The 13433-nt window shown below is 38.7% G+C and overlaps 1 protein-coding gene across 1 annotated transcript; it reads right to left on the bottom strand.

Moving 5' to 3' along the window:
- Window positions 1-5329: 5329 nt before the first annotated feature.
- LOC113916097 (olfactory receptor-like protein OLF4) lies at window positions 5330-7086 on the bottom strand. Its single transcript, XM_027581955.2, has 2 exons — window positions 6172-7086; window positions 5330-5356 (listed from the first exon to the last, which is right to left on the bottom strand). The coding sequence occupies exons 1-2, from the start codon at window positions 7072-7074 to the stop codon at window positions 5330-5332; spliced, it is 930 nt and encodes a 309-aa protein (XP_027437756.2). The 5' UTR covers window positions 7075-7086.
- Window positions 7087-13433: the final 6347 nt, after the last annotated feature.

Below are 13433 nucleotides of genomic sequence, written 5' to 3'. Positions count from 1 at the left end.
TTGTATCTTCTCCCTCACCCTTTTTCTTTGGTCTAACTAACTGTCAATTTTGCTGAGCTTTTCAAAAACTTGGCTCCTAGCTTTGTTAATATTTTCTCTTTTTTTAAAAGATTTTATTTATGTATTTGACAGAGAGAGACACAGTGAGAGAGGGAACACAAGCAGGGGGAGTGGGAGAGGGAGAAGCAGGCTTCCCGCAGAGCAGGGAGCCCAATGGGGGCTCGATCCCAGGACCCTGGGATGACCTGAGCCAAACGCAGATGCTTAATGACTGAGCCACCCAGGCGCCCCTGTTAATATTTTCTATTGGCTTTCTGGTCTATATATCATTTCTGTATGCTCTGATATTTGTTATTTCTTTCCCTCTGCTGCTTTGGACTTAGTTTGTTTTTCTTTTTCTAGCTCCTTGAATCATAAAATGAGATTATTTACTTAAGGTCCTTTATTTTTTTAATGCAGGCATTTATTGCTATAAACTTCCCTTTTAGAGCTGCTTTTTCAACATCCCATTAGTTCTGATAGGCTGTGTTTACATTTTCATTTGATTCAAGATTTTTCAATTTCCTTTTTGGTTTCTTCTTTCAGCCAGCAGCTTTCCACGGTTGGTGTGATTTAATTCCCACATATTTGTGAATATCTCAGATATCTCAACCCCCCACCATTTGGTGCAACATTATTCACAATTGCCAAGGCATGGAAACAGCCCAGTCTCTATCAACAGATGAATTAATAATGAAGGCATATTAATACAATAGAATTCTACAAATAAAGAAAAGGAAGACATCCTTTCCTTTGTTAAAAGATGATTGGACCTTGAGGGTATTAGGCTAAATGAAATAATCAGACAGAGAAAGACAAATAGTGTATGATCTCACTTATACATGAAATACAAAAACCTGAACTCATAGAAAGCAGAGATGTGGTTGACATTTGCTGGTGGCTGGGGTTTGGGGAAATGAGAAGATGCTGCTGAAAGCCTACAAACCTTCTGTTATATGAATAAGTTCAGGGAACGTAATATACCACATGGTTATTATGGTTAACTAAATTGCGTTATAGACTTACATGTTGCTAACAGAGTACATAGTAAATATTCTTACCACAAAAATAAATGGATGGAAGTGACGGATGTATTCATTAACCTATTTTGGGGATCACTTCACAATGTGTATGTACATGAAATTACCAATCACAATTTTATATGTCAATTACATTTCAGATTTTTTTTTATCTTTATTTGAGAGAGAGAGAGCACAGCAGAAGGAGTGGCAGGCAGAGGGAGAAGCAGGCTCCTCGCTGAGCAAGGAGCCTGATGGGGGACTCGATCCAAGAACCAGGGCTCATGACCTGAGCTGAAGGCAGACATTTAACTGACTGAGCCACCCAGCCATCCCTGTCAATTACATTTCAATAAAACTAGATAAATGAAGAAAAAATATTCCCTGGTCTCTTCTTTATTTATTTATTTATTTATTCATTTATTCATTCATTCATTCATTTATTTGTTTATTATGTTATGTTTATTCACCATACAGTACATCATTAGTTTTTGATGTAGTGTTCCATAATTCATTGTTTTCGTATAACACCCAGCGCCCTCTGCAATACATGCCTTCCTTAATGCCCATCACCGGGCTCACCCATCCCCCCACCGCCTTCCCTTCTAAAACCCTCAGTTTGTTTCTTAGAGTCCATAGTCTCTCATGGTTCATCTCCCCTCTGATTTCCCCCCTTAAGTTTTCCCTTCCTTCTCCTAATGTCCTCCATGCTGTTCCTTATGTTCCAATCTTCTATTTGTATTTCAAATGTCACCTCCTTCCAGCAGAACCCTCCCTATAAAAAACAAAACAGAGTACCAGGATGAAAACCATTATGAATATGTCAATAGGAAGGTCATTCAATAGGAAAACAGTATCTACATAATTATGCCAGGAAGATATCATCAGTGATACAACAGTTCTTAGCTCCATCAATCAGTTAGTTAGATAGGAGGTTGCTGGTCTCTCTGAGGCATCTGGAAAGAAAAACTTCTATTTCTTTGATCTTTTCTTAGATTAAGAATGGTGATCTATAGGCAAGGGGTGGGGAGGAAATATTTATATTTTGAGAAAAACCTGGCCTTTTGAAGTAGAATTTCCATAACTGTCCAGTGGACACATAATTCAGTTTCACTGTCTTCTCTGAGTTCATTCCACTGTTGAAGATGGAAGTGGAAATGAAACCCTTCAAATTGAAATTTACACCAATGATAGTTTGCAGAAATGGCTCCAGATATACGTCTTTCTCTGTAGCCATGCCTTTGGCAGTGTGTGCAGCACTTTCCATCAGGTGGTGGAGACTCTTCCTCCATCTTTACTCTGGGCTGGATTAGGATTTTTTATTTGCTGTGTCCAGCAGGATATGATGGGAGTGACAGTGAACCTTACAGCCTTGGTGCATTTCTCTGCTCTGTCTTGGAACTCTGCCTCCAAAAAGTGAATTAAGCTGAGTGGGCTGCCAGAGTAAATGAGGACATGTGGAGCAGAGCCCAGCTGTCCAAGCCAGGGCCACCCTGGATCAGCCACAGCTATCTAGCCAGGGCCCAATGATATTAGAATGCCCTGGCAAGATCTCAGAGCCCCCTCAGCTGACACACGGATGATTCAAGACTCTTGAGGAGATCAACAGAAATGAGAACAATTCATCACCATACAATTCCATTTGATACTAAAGACATTATAGCAAGCCATTCACTTCCCAGTTGGCTTGCTATGCTGCAACATTCATAATCATTCGGTTATTCAAGTTTATTTTGGATAACTGTTAAAAAGTGACTTTAATGAGGATCATTTTTGGGAGCCAAGTAGATTAGGACTTGCATTTTTGTGGAGAAAAAATGGTCACCCAGAATCATGTAACTAGGTGGGAATTTATGCTCTCTGTGCCCTGCAGAGACATCTTGATTTTAGTCCAATAAGACTCATTTTCAGCTTTTACCTCCAGGACTGGAAGAGTGCAAATTTGTTTCTTTTAAAACCTCAGTGTGGTAATTGCTGATAGCAGCAAAAGAAAGTGACAAAGACATTTCTCGAATAAAATTTCTTTGAAGAAACTGCATTATACCCCTGAATTCATTCACTTAGCTTTCTTGGGTAATGGCATTTTGTGTTGAACCCCTACCTTAAGTAGAAGAAAAATCTAAAGTCATTTTGGAGATATGCAGCCTTCTAAGCTGGTACAGAGAAGTGCTCCTTGCTTAAACGTACATGTAGTTCTGTATATGAGGACTCTGAGCCTTCAGATAGGGAAATCGATTCATTGTAAACATTAAGGCCAGCTGTTCTACTCTAACTTTTTTTGTCCAAATATCTATATTCCTAAAATTTCATGTGAATGTGAACATTCAATCTTTTCACTTCTTTACCCTACAAGTTTCTCTCAAGCTTTCTTTCAACACAGTAGATAGGTTATAATGAGCTACAAAGAGGGTTATAATTCTTGTGCATGTACAAATATTCATGTGAGTATGTTTTCTTGAAATAAAATGTACAAGAATATACATACATTTACATACACACAACCCTTGTTCTTGAACATTCTTTGGACCCAACAAAGTACTGCCACATATTTCATCTTTCCTTACAACATCCCTTGAAGTTAGGTTTATCATTCCACATTGCCTTCAGAAGAAAATGAAGGCTGGGGGATTACACCCTAACAATTGCATAAGAAGCTGTTAGAACTTATTGTGCATCTTCTGGAGTTCTATGGAAATGGAACCATGCCATATGTACCCATGATTTTTCAATGACTCTTTCAATTCCTAAAGTTGTACACTTCAAACTTGTACAGTTTATCACATGTAATAGTGTTCCAATAAATTAATTAAAATTTAAAATTCTAGTGGTGCATGACTCAGGTCAGATCTGGAGTACCGTTAGCTGAGTAAAACCTAACAGGGTGGGAGAGCTCTCTTCCAACTGTGAAAAAGCAAAAGTTCACAGGTGGATATTAAAATAATGGAATTAATTTAAGATAATTCACATTTGATAAACTCAGTTTTTGGTAAACTAGATTAGCCTACATATATAAAAGGAATAAAATGCCATAAATTGGTTCAAGATGGAAGAGCACTACAGCCACACACATATAGGGGCGCCTGGATGGTTCAGTTGGTTAAGCATCTGCCTTTGGCTCAGGTCATGATCCCAATGTCCTGGGATTGAGTCCTGCATCAGACTGTCTGCTCAGCGGGGAGCTTGCTTCTCTCTGTGCCTGCTGTTCCCCCCTGCTTGTGCTCTCTCTCTGGCAAATAAATAAAATCTTTGAAAAAACAAAAACACAAAAAGCAACATAATCTATAGATCCGCACTTGATTAAGGACGCATGTGGAGCCCTGAAGAGATAAGAACAACTCCCTACCCTACAATGCCCTTCCATAATAAAGATATTATATTATGCCATTTAATTTTATGTTGCTTTGTATGCAGGAAGAGCTAATTGATATAATAAATCAGGCAGAACTCATGGTATTTGTAATAATCTGATTTTTTTATTCCAGGCATTTGTTATTTTTTAATTTTTTTATTATTATGTTCAGTTAGCCAACATATACTAGATCATTAGATTTGTTGTAGTGTCCAACAATTCATTAGTGTATAACACCCAGTGCTCATCACCACACATTTGTTCTGATACTTGAAGGTCGGCTTCATGATTACTCTGTTCTTCAAGTTTATCTCATGTAACTCTATTAAAATATGACTCCCTTGAGGCCCATTTGAGGTAACATGGAAAGGTTGGAAGGACACGCATGTGTGCACAAAGCCTGTGACTCTGATCCACACATGGATGGGAATCCAAGCTTGCTGGTGAGTCATGCTGTGATTAAGAGGATGATATATAGTGGATGATACTGATGTTGTTCACTTGCTTCCTGTTTAGAGGTTATGGCAAAATTTCAAATGAGTGGGAGACATTTCATTTAGGGAAATGGAAGGAATCATATTTATATGTAGCACTTGAAATTTTCCACCAGAATCCAGAAAATAATTTAATAAAACCCCTATCAAACCACCAGTCTTTCTCTTAATGAATACACCTTACAGATGGAATCTGATATACCATAATTCAACAGGTAGATGAAGTGCCTGAGAAAGAAGTATTTTTGCATAGCAATAAATGTATGATTTAATATTTTGCTTCATCGTCCTTAAAGTCAAGTTTGACTCTAAGGCCATGTTATGTCAACCTATCTTTTCCATATTTGTCTTTCTGCGTATATTCCACTTGAAGATATGTATTTTATTATCATTTTGTTTGCCAGTGACTATGGGAGGCATGGTGGACATTAGCTGTGTAACAACAGGATCCTAATGTGTAGAAAAATCCCCATGAATAGGTAGAGTCACCAGTACATCTAAGTCTGCATTCTCAGGAAGAACAGTTAAGGTAGCCATATACAAAGGAATGATGTTCACAAAAGGGAAGCACGATGGTCTTAGATTTTTCTCTGTTATAAACTTACATAAATAGCTGTGGTGGCCAAGAGTAGATTTTCCATAGGAGTATTATTCAGTCAAACTAAAGAAATAATGCTTACTATGATATATTTTATTTGAGAAGAAATTATTCTTAACAGATTCATGTAGTTCTTTGAATGAGTGAGAATGTGCAAATATTTCACATCTGAGGTTAGGAATGACATGACAGAGTAGGGAAATGACAAAGGGACGATCTCTTGAGTATCATGAGTTATCACAAAGCTTAATAAAGTGAGTTATGTAGGGTCGCCTGGGTGGCTCAGTCATTAAGCGTCTGCCTTCGGCTCGGGTCATGATCCTGGGATCCTGGGATCGAGCCCTGCATCGGGCTCCCTTCTCAGCGGGAAGCCTGCTTCTCCCTCTCCCACTCCCCCTGTTTGTGTTCCCTCTCTCACTGTGTCTCTCTCTGTCGAAAAAATAAAATAAAATCTTAAAAAAAAAATAAAGTGAGTTATGTAAATTATGCAGAGATGTCGGAAAAAATAAAAAAGAATTCCAGGAAAAAAAAAATACAAGAGGCATGCTCCAATTCCACAATCTGACCAAAGAATTTCAAAATTGGCTCAAGCTTTGGGCTCTGCCATCATGGGCACTTTTTCAACACCCAGATGATTGTCCCCTTTAGAGCTGCCATCCCAGAGAATCTCATCAGAGCCTCCTTTATGTCTTTGTTCCTCAGGCTGTAGATGAAGGGGTTCAGCATGGGTGTGACCACTGTGTACATCACTGAGGCTACTGCACTTGTGTGGGAGCTCTGAATAGCAGCAGAGCTAAAGTACACTCCTAGGCTTGTACAATAAAATAAGGAGACAACTGAGAGGTGAGATGCACAGGTGGAAAATGCTTTATACTTGCCCTGAGCTGATGAGATCCCACGTATGGAAGAAACTATCTTAGAGTAAGAGTAAAGGATCCCAATGAAGGGACCACCAACCAGCAACATAGCTGCAAAATACAGCACTATGTTACTGAGAAAGTTGGCAGAACATGCATGTTGGATCATCTGATTGAGTTCGCAGAAAAAGTGGGGGATTTCCACCTCTGTACAGAAGGACAGCTGCAACACCATCGAGGTTTGTAACATGGAATGCAAGACACTCATGATCCAGGACATCAGAACCAGCAGTCCACAGAGACGGGGGTTCATGATGACCATGTAGTGCAGGGGATGGCAGATGGCCACAAAGCGGTCATAAGCCATCACAGTCAGGAGAAAGACATCTAACCCTGCAAACAGTATGAAAAAATACATCTGGCTGAGGCAGCCTTTGTAAGTGATCACTTTGCTTTGAGTCTGGATGTTCCACAGCATCTTGGGGATGGTGGTGGAGGTGAAACAGATGTCTACAAAGGACAGGTTGGTGAGGAAGAAGTACATGGGGGTGTGGAGGTGGGAGTCAGAGCTGACAGCCAGGATGATGAGCAAGTTTCCAAACACAGTGATCAGGTACATGAGGAGGAAAAGCCCAAATATAAGGGGCTGCAGTTCTGGTCCCTCTGAAAATCCCAGAAGCTGGAACACTGAAATTCCTGTATTGTTTCGTGGGTCCATGCGGTGGAGGTGACTAGCAGAACAGGGGAAAATAATGACTAATTTTCACAAAAATGAGCATTGCTCAAATTGTGGAAATGCTATAATTTATATTTTCCAGTCAAGAAACTAATTTCAATGTTTTTTAATGGATCTGGGACCCTTGAGGTTTTTCCCACTTCCTCTCTGTTTAGGAATTTCCAACTCAATATCAGATTTTCCCCAAAGATCAGGTATTGTACAGATTAATAAGAAATTATTTCATTCTTTTAAGGGATATATAGAATGTCAACCATGTTTCAAGAATTCCTATTCATAAAATAGAGGGTGCTGAATAGCAAAAGTCCCTCTGACCTGTGTGATTAATGGTTATAAGATAGAAGCATATATAAGCATATAAATAATCATGTGATGAGGACAGATGCTATGAAGAAACAGAAGCAGGTTAAAGGAGAGAGTGGATGGGCTGTTAGGTTGGGTGTTCAGTCAAGATTTTCTAAGAAGGTGACATTTGCACAGAGACCTCAAGGAATAGAGGGTGGAAGACAGGTGGTCTTCCTGGCAAAGGGAATGGCCAGTGAAAAGGCCCTGAGGCTTCTGTCAGAAAATCAAGGCACAGAAGGAAGCCAGTGTGTTGAGGGGAATGGACAAGAGGTAGAGTGATGAGAGGTAGTAGCAGTGAATTTCCTATAACCATGTGGTCTCATAGCTGCTTAAAGTTCAAGACACAGGAATTTCCTCATCGCCACTTATGTACTTCTTCCACTTTATGATCTTGTTGCAACAGCATCCTGTCAATCAAACATCCCTCCTTAGTATCATCTGTTGATTGAGTTTGGCCTGTGAATTGTAAGGGTCACCTTGTAATAGAGGGGCTGAGTATCCCTGCTCTGAGGACTGCTCTCACTCATCAAGGTGTACACACACACACACACACACACACACTGTCACACACACACAACACAGCACATCATGTCCTGTGTTACTTCTACGTCCTTCTCACTTCCCCCTACCTGCTCCAACACACTATTTAGGATATGAATGCATACACATCATATTACCTTTCCCATAAGGAATGTAGAAATATTACCCAGAAATTCCTATTTGTAGCTTCCCAGGGACAAATCATCTTGGGGTTCCATTTTGGAATGGCTACTTTCTGACCTGTGTGTAAAGAAACATAAATAATTGCTTTCAATAAACAGAGAGATAGGGAGAGATGGAGGGAAGGAGAAATGCAATGGACATAAAGAGTAAAATGATCTAATAAGCTCAGTTGCCCTGAGAGACTGCAAGGAAGGAAAGCTTCCTTGGTGCAGGTGGCATGCAATCCTGGTTTTATCCCATTTAGGCCCAGCAAAAATAATAAAAGAGAAAAAATAAATTTGTCCAAAACACAAAGTAGTGACATTTTTATGGTGTGAAACACTTTACAGATTGAACATCACAAGAGAAAAATGAGTAAAGAGAGTAATTCAACACACCAAAAATTTGTGCATTTTTATTATGAGGTAGCAAATACCTTAGATTTGTTTTTTCTGTACCTTTTCCATATTTATGTGACCAATTGGTTTTTATTTGGTCCAGTAGAAGATGAGGTGAGCCCCTTTATTACTTTTTGTATTATGTTCAGTTAGCCAGCATATAGCACATTATTATTTTTTGATGTAGTGTTCAATGATTCATTAGTTGCATATAACACCCAGTGCTCATCACAACATGTGCCCTTCTTAATACCCATCACCTTGTTACCCCCCAACCCCTCCCTTCTGAAACCTTTGTTTCTTGGAGTCCAGAGTCTCTCATGGTTTGTCTCCCTCACGGATGTCTTCCCCTTCAGTTTTCCCTTTTTTCCCCTTTATCACTTTTATGTGACATCTTTTCTGGTTTATTTGTTATTCTTAGGCTTTGGTTTTAGTCACTTTATCGACAAGTCCGATGAGCACAACTGCTCACATTTCTGTTCCTTGTCCACCATGCAAAGGCCTCTCCAGACTTTGTAAAATCCTACACACCCCGTGACAATCTATCCTCTTACTCTGAATACTCTTCATGTGACTTATCTGAAGATTTTATCTTGGACTCACATTTATCTCACTGCGCTCTTGTCTATCACTGTGGCATAAGGACCAAAGAGGCAGGGACTTCACCTGCACTGTTCATCTTTTTCTTTATGGGTGTGGATGTATATGGATTTGTATAGAAATGAATTGAAGAAAATGAGACATTATGAAATCCAGAGAATGACAGAGGAGATAAAACCAGGTTAAAGAGAGCAGGTTCAGTACAACAGTCTTCAACAACATTGAAGGGACTTCAGAGAACTAACTGAAACAGGCTCTACAGGAGCAGTAATTCCATAAAATCAACATGCATGAATAATAAAATTCCCCAAGACCTTAAAATAAAAACGTATTACATATAAAGTTCTTAGAAATTTCTGGCACATAGCAGATGCTCTTTTAGTATTTGTTGAATGATTCAGGAATTAGGTCTCATTATATATGGACATTTAATATGTGACAAAGCTGCATTTGGATTTAGTTGGAAAAGATTGGATTGTGAATGGAAGTTGGCACAAATAGCTTTCTACGTGGAAGGAATTTCAGTGGCTCCTTATCTTACACATCCCACAAAAATCAGGAGTAAACCCTCAGTGTAAGAGTAACCATTCCATTTTAGATCCACATCTAGAAAATACTTATAACATCCACAGGTGGGCAAACCATCCTAATTAAGGCTAAAAACTCAGAACTAAGAAAATAGACATATTTAACTAAATAAAATATAAACTATTTTAGGGCCAAAATATCTTATTAAAAGTCAATAGAGAAACTGTGATTTACAACAATTACTTGCAATGCTGATAATTATAGATAAATAGACATATAATAATAATGGGCAAATGAAACTGGTGATCAAATATAAGAATCTTTGCTTGAGCTCACTAATAGTTTAAAAAATCAACAATAAAACTCTCACACTCATCATCCCGAAAAAACACTCAAAGGGCTGTCACAGTTATTGGGGTTGAAATTTTTAAACAAATGGCAAAGGGGTATGTTCTATTTTGCTGTCATAATTGTGAACTGTTACAGCATCTTGGGGAGGCTCTGAAGACAGTTACAAATATTAAAAATACAGATGCTCTTTGGGGTGCCTGGCTGGCTCATTCAGTTAAGCATGGGCTCTTGAGCTTGGGGTTGTAAATTCAAGCCCCATGTTGGGTGTAGAGATTACTTAAAAAATTAAATATTTTTTAAAAATACAGATATGCTTTAACTCGGCATTTCTAAGCCTGTGTACCAAGGACATTCTGGGTCAGAGCCTTCTCTGTGGTGGGCTGTTTCCTGTGCACTGTAGGGTGTTTAGGGCATCCTTGCCCTCCACACATCCCTCCCCAATGTAACAGCCTAAACATCTTGGAATATTGCTCAATGTTCCCTGGGGGATAAAATCACCTTTGATTGAAAAACATAGTTTTGTTTATTTAAAAATATTTTGTGGCATTGATGTAATCATAATTTAATGAGAAAAAATATGAAAGATCATCAAAAGTGTATATAGAGACACACCATGAAATGCCACACAGACATTGAAATAATGAATCAGCATTACACTGGTTGACTAGAGGGATGTGTATAAGCTACTCCTGAGTCAGAAGGACGGAGGGAGAAAAGCTAGAAAAAAAGATTTTGGCTGAACATAAAGAGTATTTATATGCATAAGTGTCTTTGTATATATTTGAATTGAGAGTTTGCGAATGTGTATGTGTGCTTAGCACAAAATAGTTTTAAAAGAAATGAAGTCTTTTTGAAGAGAGAACAGTGAAAATGCCCTTAGGTAAGCAGAGTGGCTCAAAACAACTGTCTGAAATGAAACTGAAGGAAGACCCAAAACCAACTTCTCAACAAAAAGATTTAAAAGAGGTGGGTAGGGGAATGGGGTAACCGGGTGATGGGTATTAAGGAGGGCACATGATATAATGAGCACTGGGTGTTGTATGCTACTGACGAATAACTGGACTCTACATTTGAAACAAATGATACACTATGTGTTAACTAACTGAATTTAAATAAAATAAGTATAAAAAATAAAAGTAATACTTTAGTGAACTCGACATGGGTCCAAATCTAGAGTGCCAAGGACTCAGGAATAAAAGAATATGAAAAAGTCTTTTAATGTGGAGAGAAAGCAGTATCTAAAGTTTTTGTTTCATCTCACATAAAGATATATGGGACAAGTATGCTTATAGAAGGTAAAGGTGATTCTTGGTCAAATATAAAGAAGAAACCCTCCACGTGATGCCATTTTATTCTACAAATAGATCCAATAATAAAAGGCCACAAAGAACAACAAGGAATACAGAAACATGAATACTAGTTGGGAATATGTAAAATGGGTGAATTGTGAGCAATAAGTATGAAGAAGGACATTCACTTCCATTTTTTGGAAAGCTGATATTCACAAGTGAAGAAAATTAATGTGACAGATCAATTCTTTCAGAAAAAGAATCCTAGAACAAACAGGGGAGTGAATATATTATGATTAACTCAGACATTACCACACAAAATTTTTACACTCTCACACATTCTGCACAAATACATCTACACACACATAAAAAGCCAAAATGGCAAGTAACTAAACTGGTGAAATAAACAGCAATTCTTTGCTTGGAATAATGTAATAAAAAACAGAAATGAAACTACTCTTACCCCACTATGCAAACACCAAGGACGCCCACAGATAATTTTCAACGAAGAAAGGGAGTGGCTAGCTAACCCAGACCATATTCAGGCTCACAGGTAATGAGGTAATTGTAAAGGAAGCTCATCGGCATACTCTTTTTCACATAATACATGTAAAATTGTCATTTGAATACTCAAGAGAGAGAAGGTACTGTGATACTACGTATGTTTCATGGACTGCTCTTGCATAGATGTACCTGGGAGAATTTTTCCATCTGGATTTTCTCCTCTGTATGGAAATGTAGTCTAATAAGTCCCATCTTAAAAAGAAAAGACATATATCCTCACTTCACTGTACATCCCTCCACAGCTAATAGTTGACTTTTCTACTCTGGTTAAGTGCAAAGATCCCTGGTCTCAGGTCCTACTTTTATGCACCCCATTCCTGTCTGATTGGGTTTCCATTATTATGATTTAGTTGTTAACACTGAACCTTGTAATTAGGAATACAATATCCACTTCTATATTTAGCATCATAAATACATAAATGAATCAATCAATATTTTTCTTAATCAAGCCAGCAAACAGCCACACAAACTCTCAGCTCTGGGCTAGGCTGGATTGGCCCTCAGGTGACCTCAGCTAAATGCTCTTGACTTTCATTCTCTTGACCTTCTCCCGCAGCTCCTACCGGGCAGTGAAGACCCCATCTAGATGGGGTCTCACAGAGGAAGGTCTCTGTGTGGAAATCAAAATACCTGCCTGGTTGGTAGATGATGGAGGATGAAACTCTGTCTCCAGACAAGAGAGCAGGAAATGGTCAAGCTCCAGTGTCCCATCCAGACTTAGGACTGTAGAAGAAATGACCAGGTCTTGTCCAGCCCGAGGTTGCCTGTGCTGAGGGCCTGTGGCAGAGTAGGTATTTACAGCTGCTTTGGTCTGCTCATTAGGCACATTTCCCTCTGTTCCTCCCACCTTTAGGCACATGATTTCCCTGCGGGACACTAGTGTGGACAGGAAGGACATTTTTCCTGTTGAATTTTTGTTGCTAGGAGACCGCGTGATAAGCTAGGTAAAGTCAGTTTTTCTTACTCTTTTTCTGACCTCTACCTTTCAGAGATCTAAACTCCCAGCACCTTATCCCACTCCTGAGTGAATATTTTCTCCTGTTTAAGACTGAGGAATTAATCCTGACTAGGTCCATTGGGTCCTTCAAAGCATTGAATTGTGCTGGAGAAACACCCCTGAAATCTCTAGAATGTTACTTTCCCCCTTTCCAACAAAGGTAATAAATTTGTTCCTTTAATATAAAACCCTGGCCTTACACTCCTTGGCTTCGTGAAAATTTTGCCAAAATAATTAGGAATTTCACACTTCTATCACACTTCTATCACAAATTCAGAGCTAGAAATTAAAATGTCACTATGACATTTCTGTTAATTGTAAGAGATATATTTACATTATATAAATGTAAATTTATACATTCAGATTATAGTGCTGAGGGACTGCGAGTTTAGCACCTTATAGCAATTTTCTGATTTAATTTTTATAAAAGTCAATTCTGTGAGGAAGAGCTAGTGTAAACTCCATTCCCTCTGGAGACGTGGGGCTTGAAGAATTTAGTGATCTTAAAGTTATTGCAGAAAGGGATGGGTGCCAAGTGCATTCTGTCAGAATGCTCCCAGTTTTCAA

The sequence above is a fragment of the Zalophus californianus genome, chromosome 1, assembly GCF_009762305.2.
Source record: "Zalophus californianus isolate mZalCal1 chromosome 1, mZalCal1.pri.v2, whole genome shotgun sequence".
NCBI classification, from domain to species: domain Eukaryota; kingdom Metazoa; phylum Chordata; class Mammalia; order Carnivora; family Otariidae; genus Zalophus; species Zalophus californianus.
This window is presented reverse-complemented; position numbering and strand designations above follow the sequence as displayed.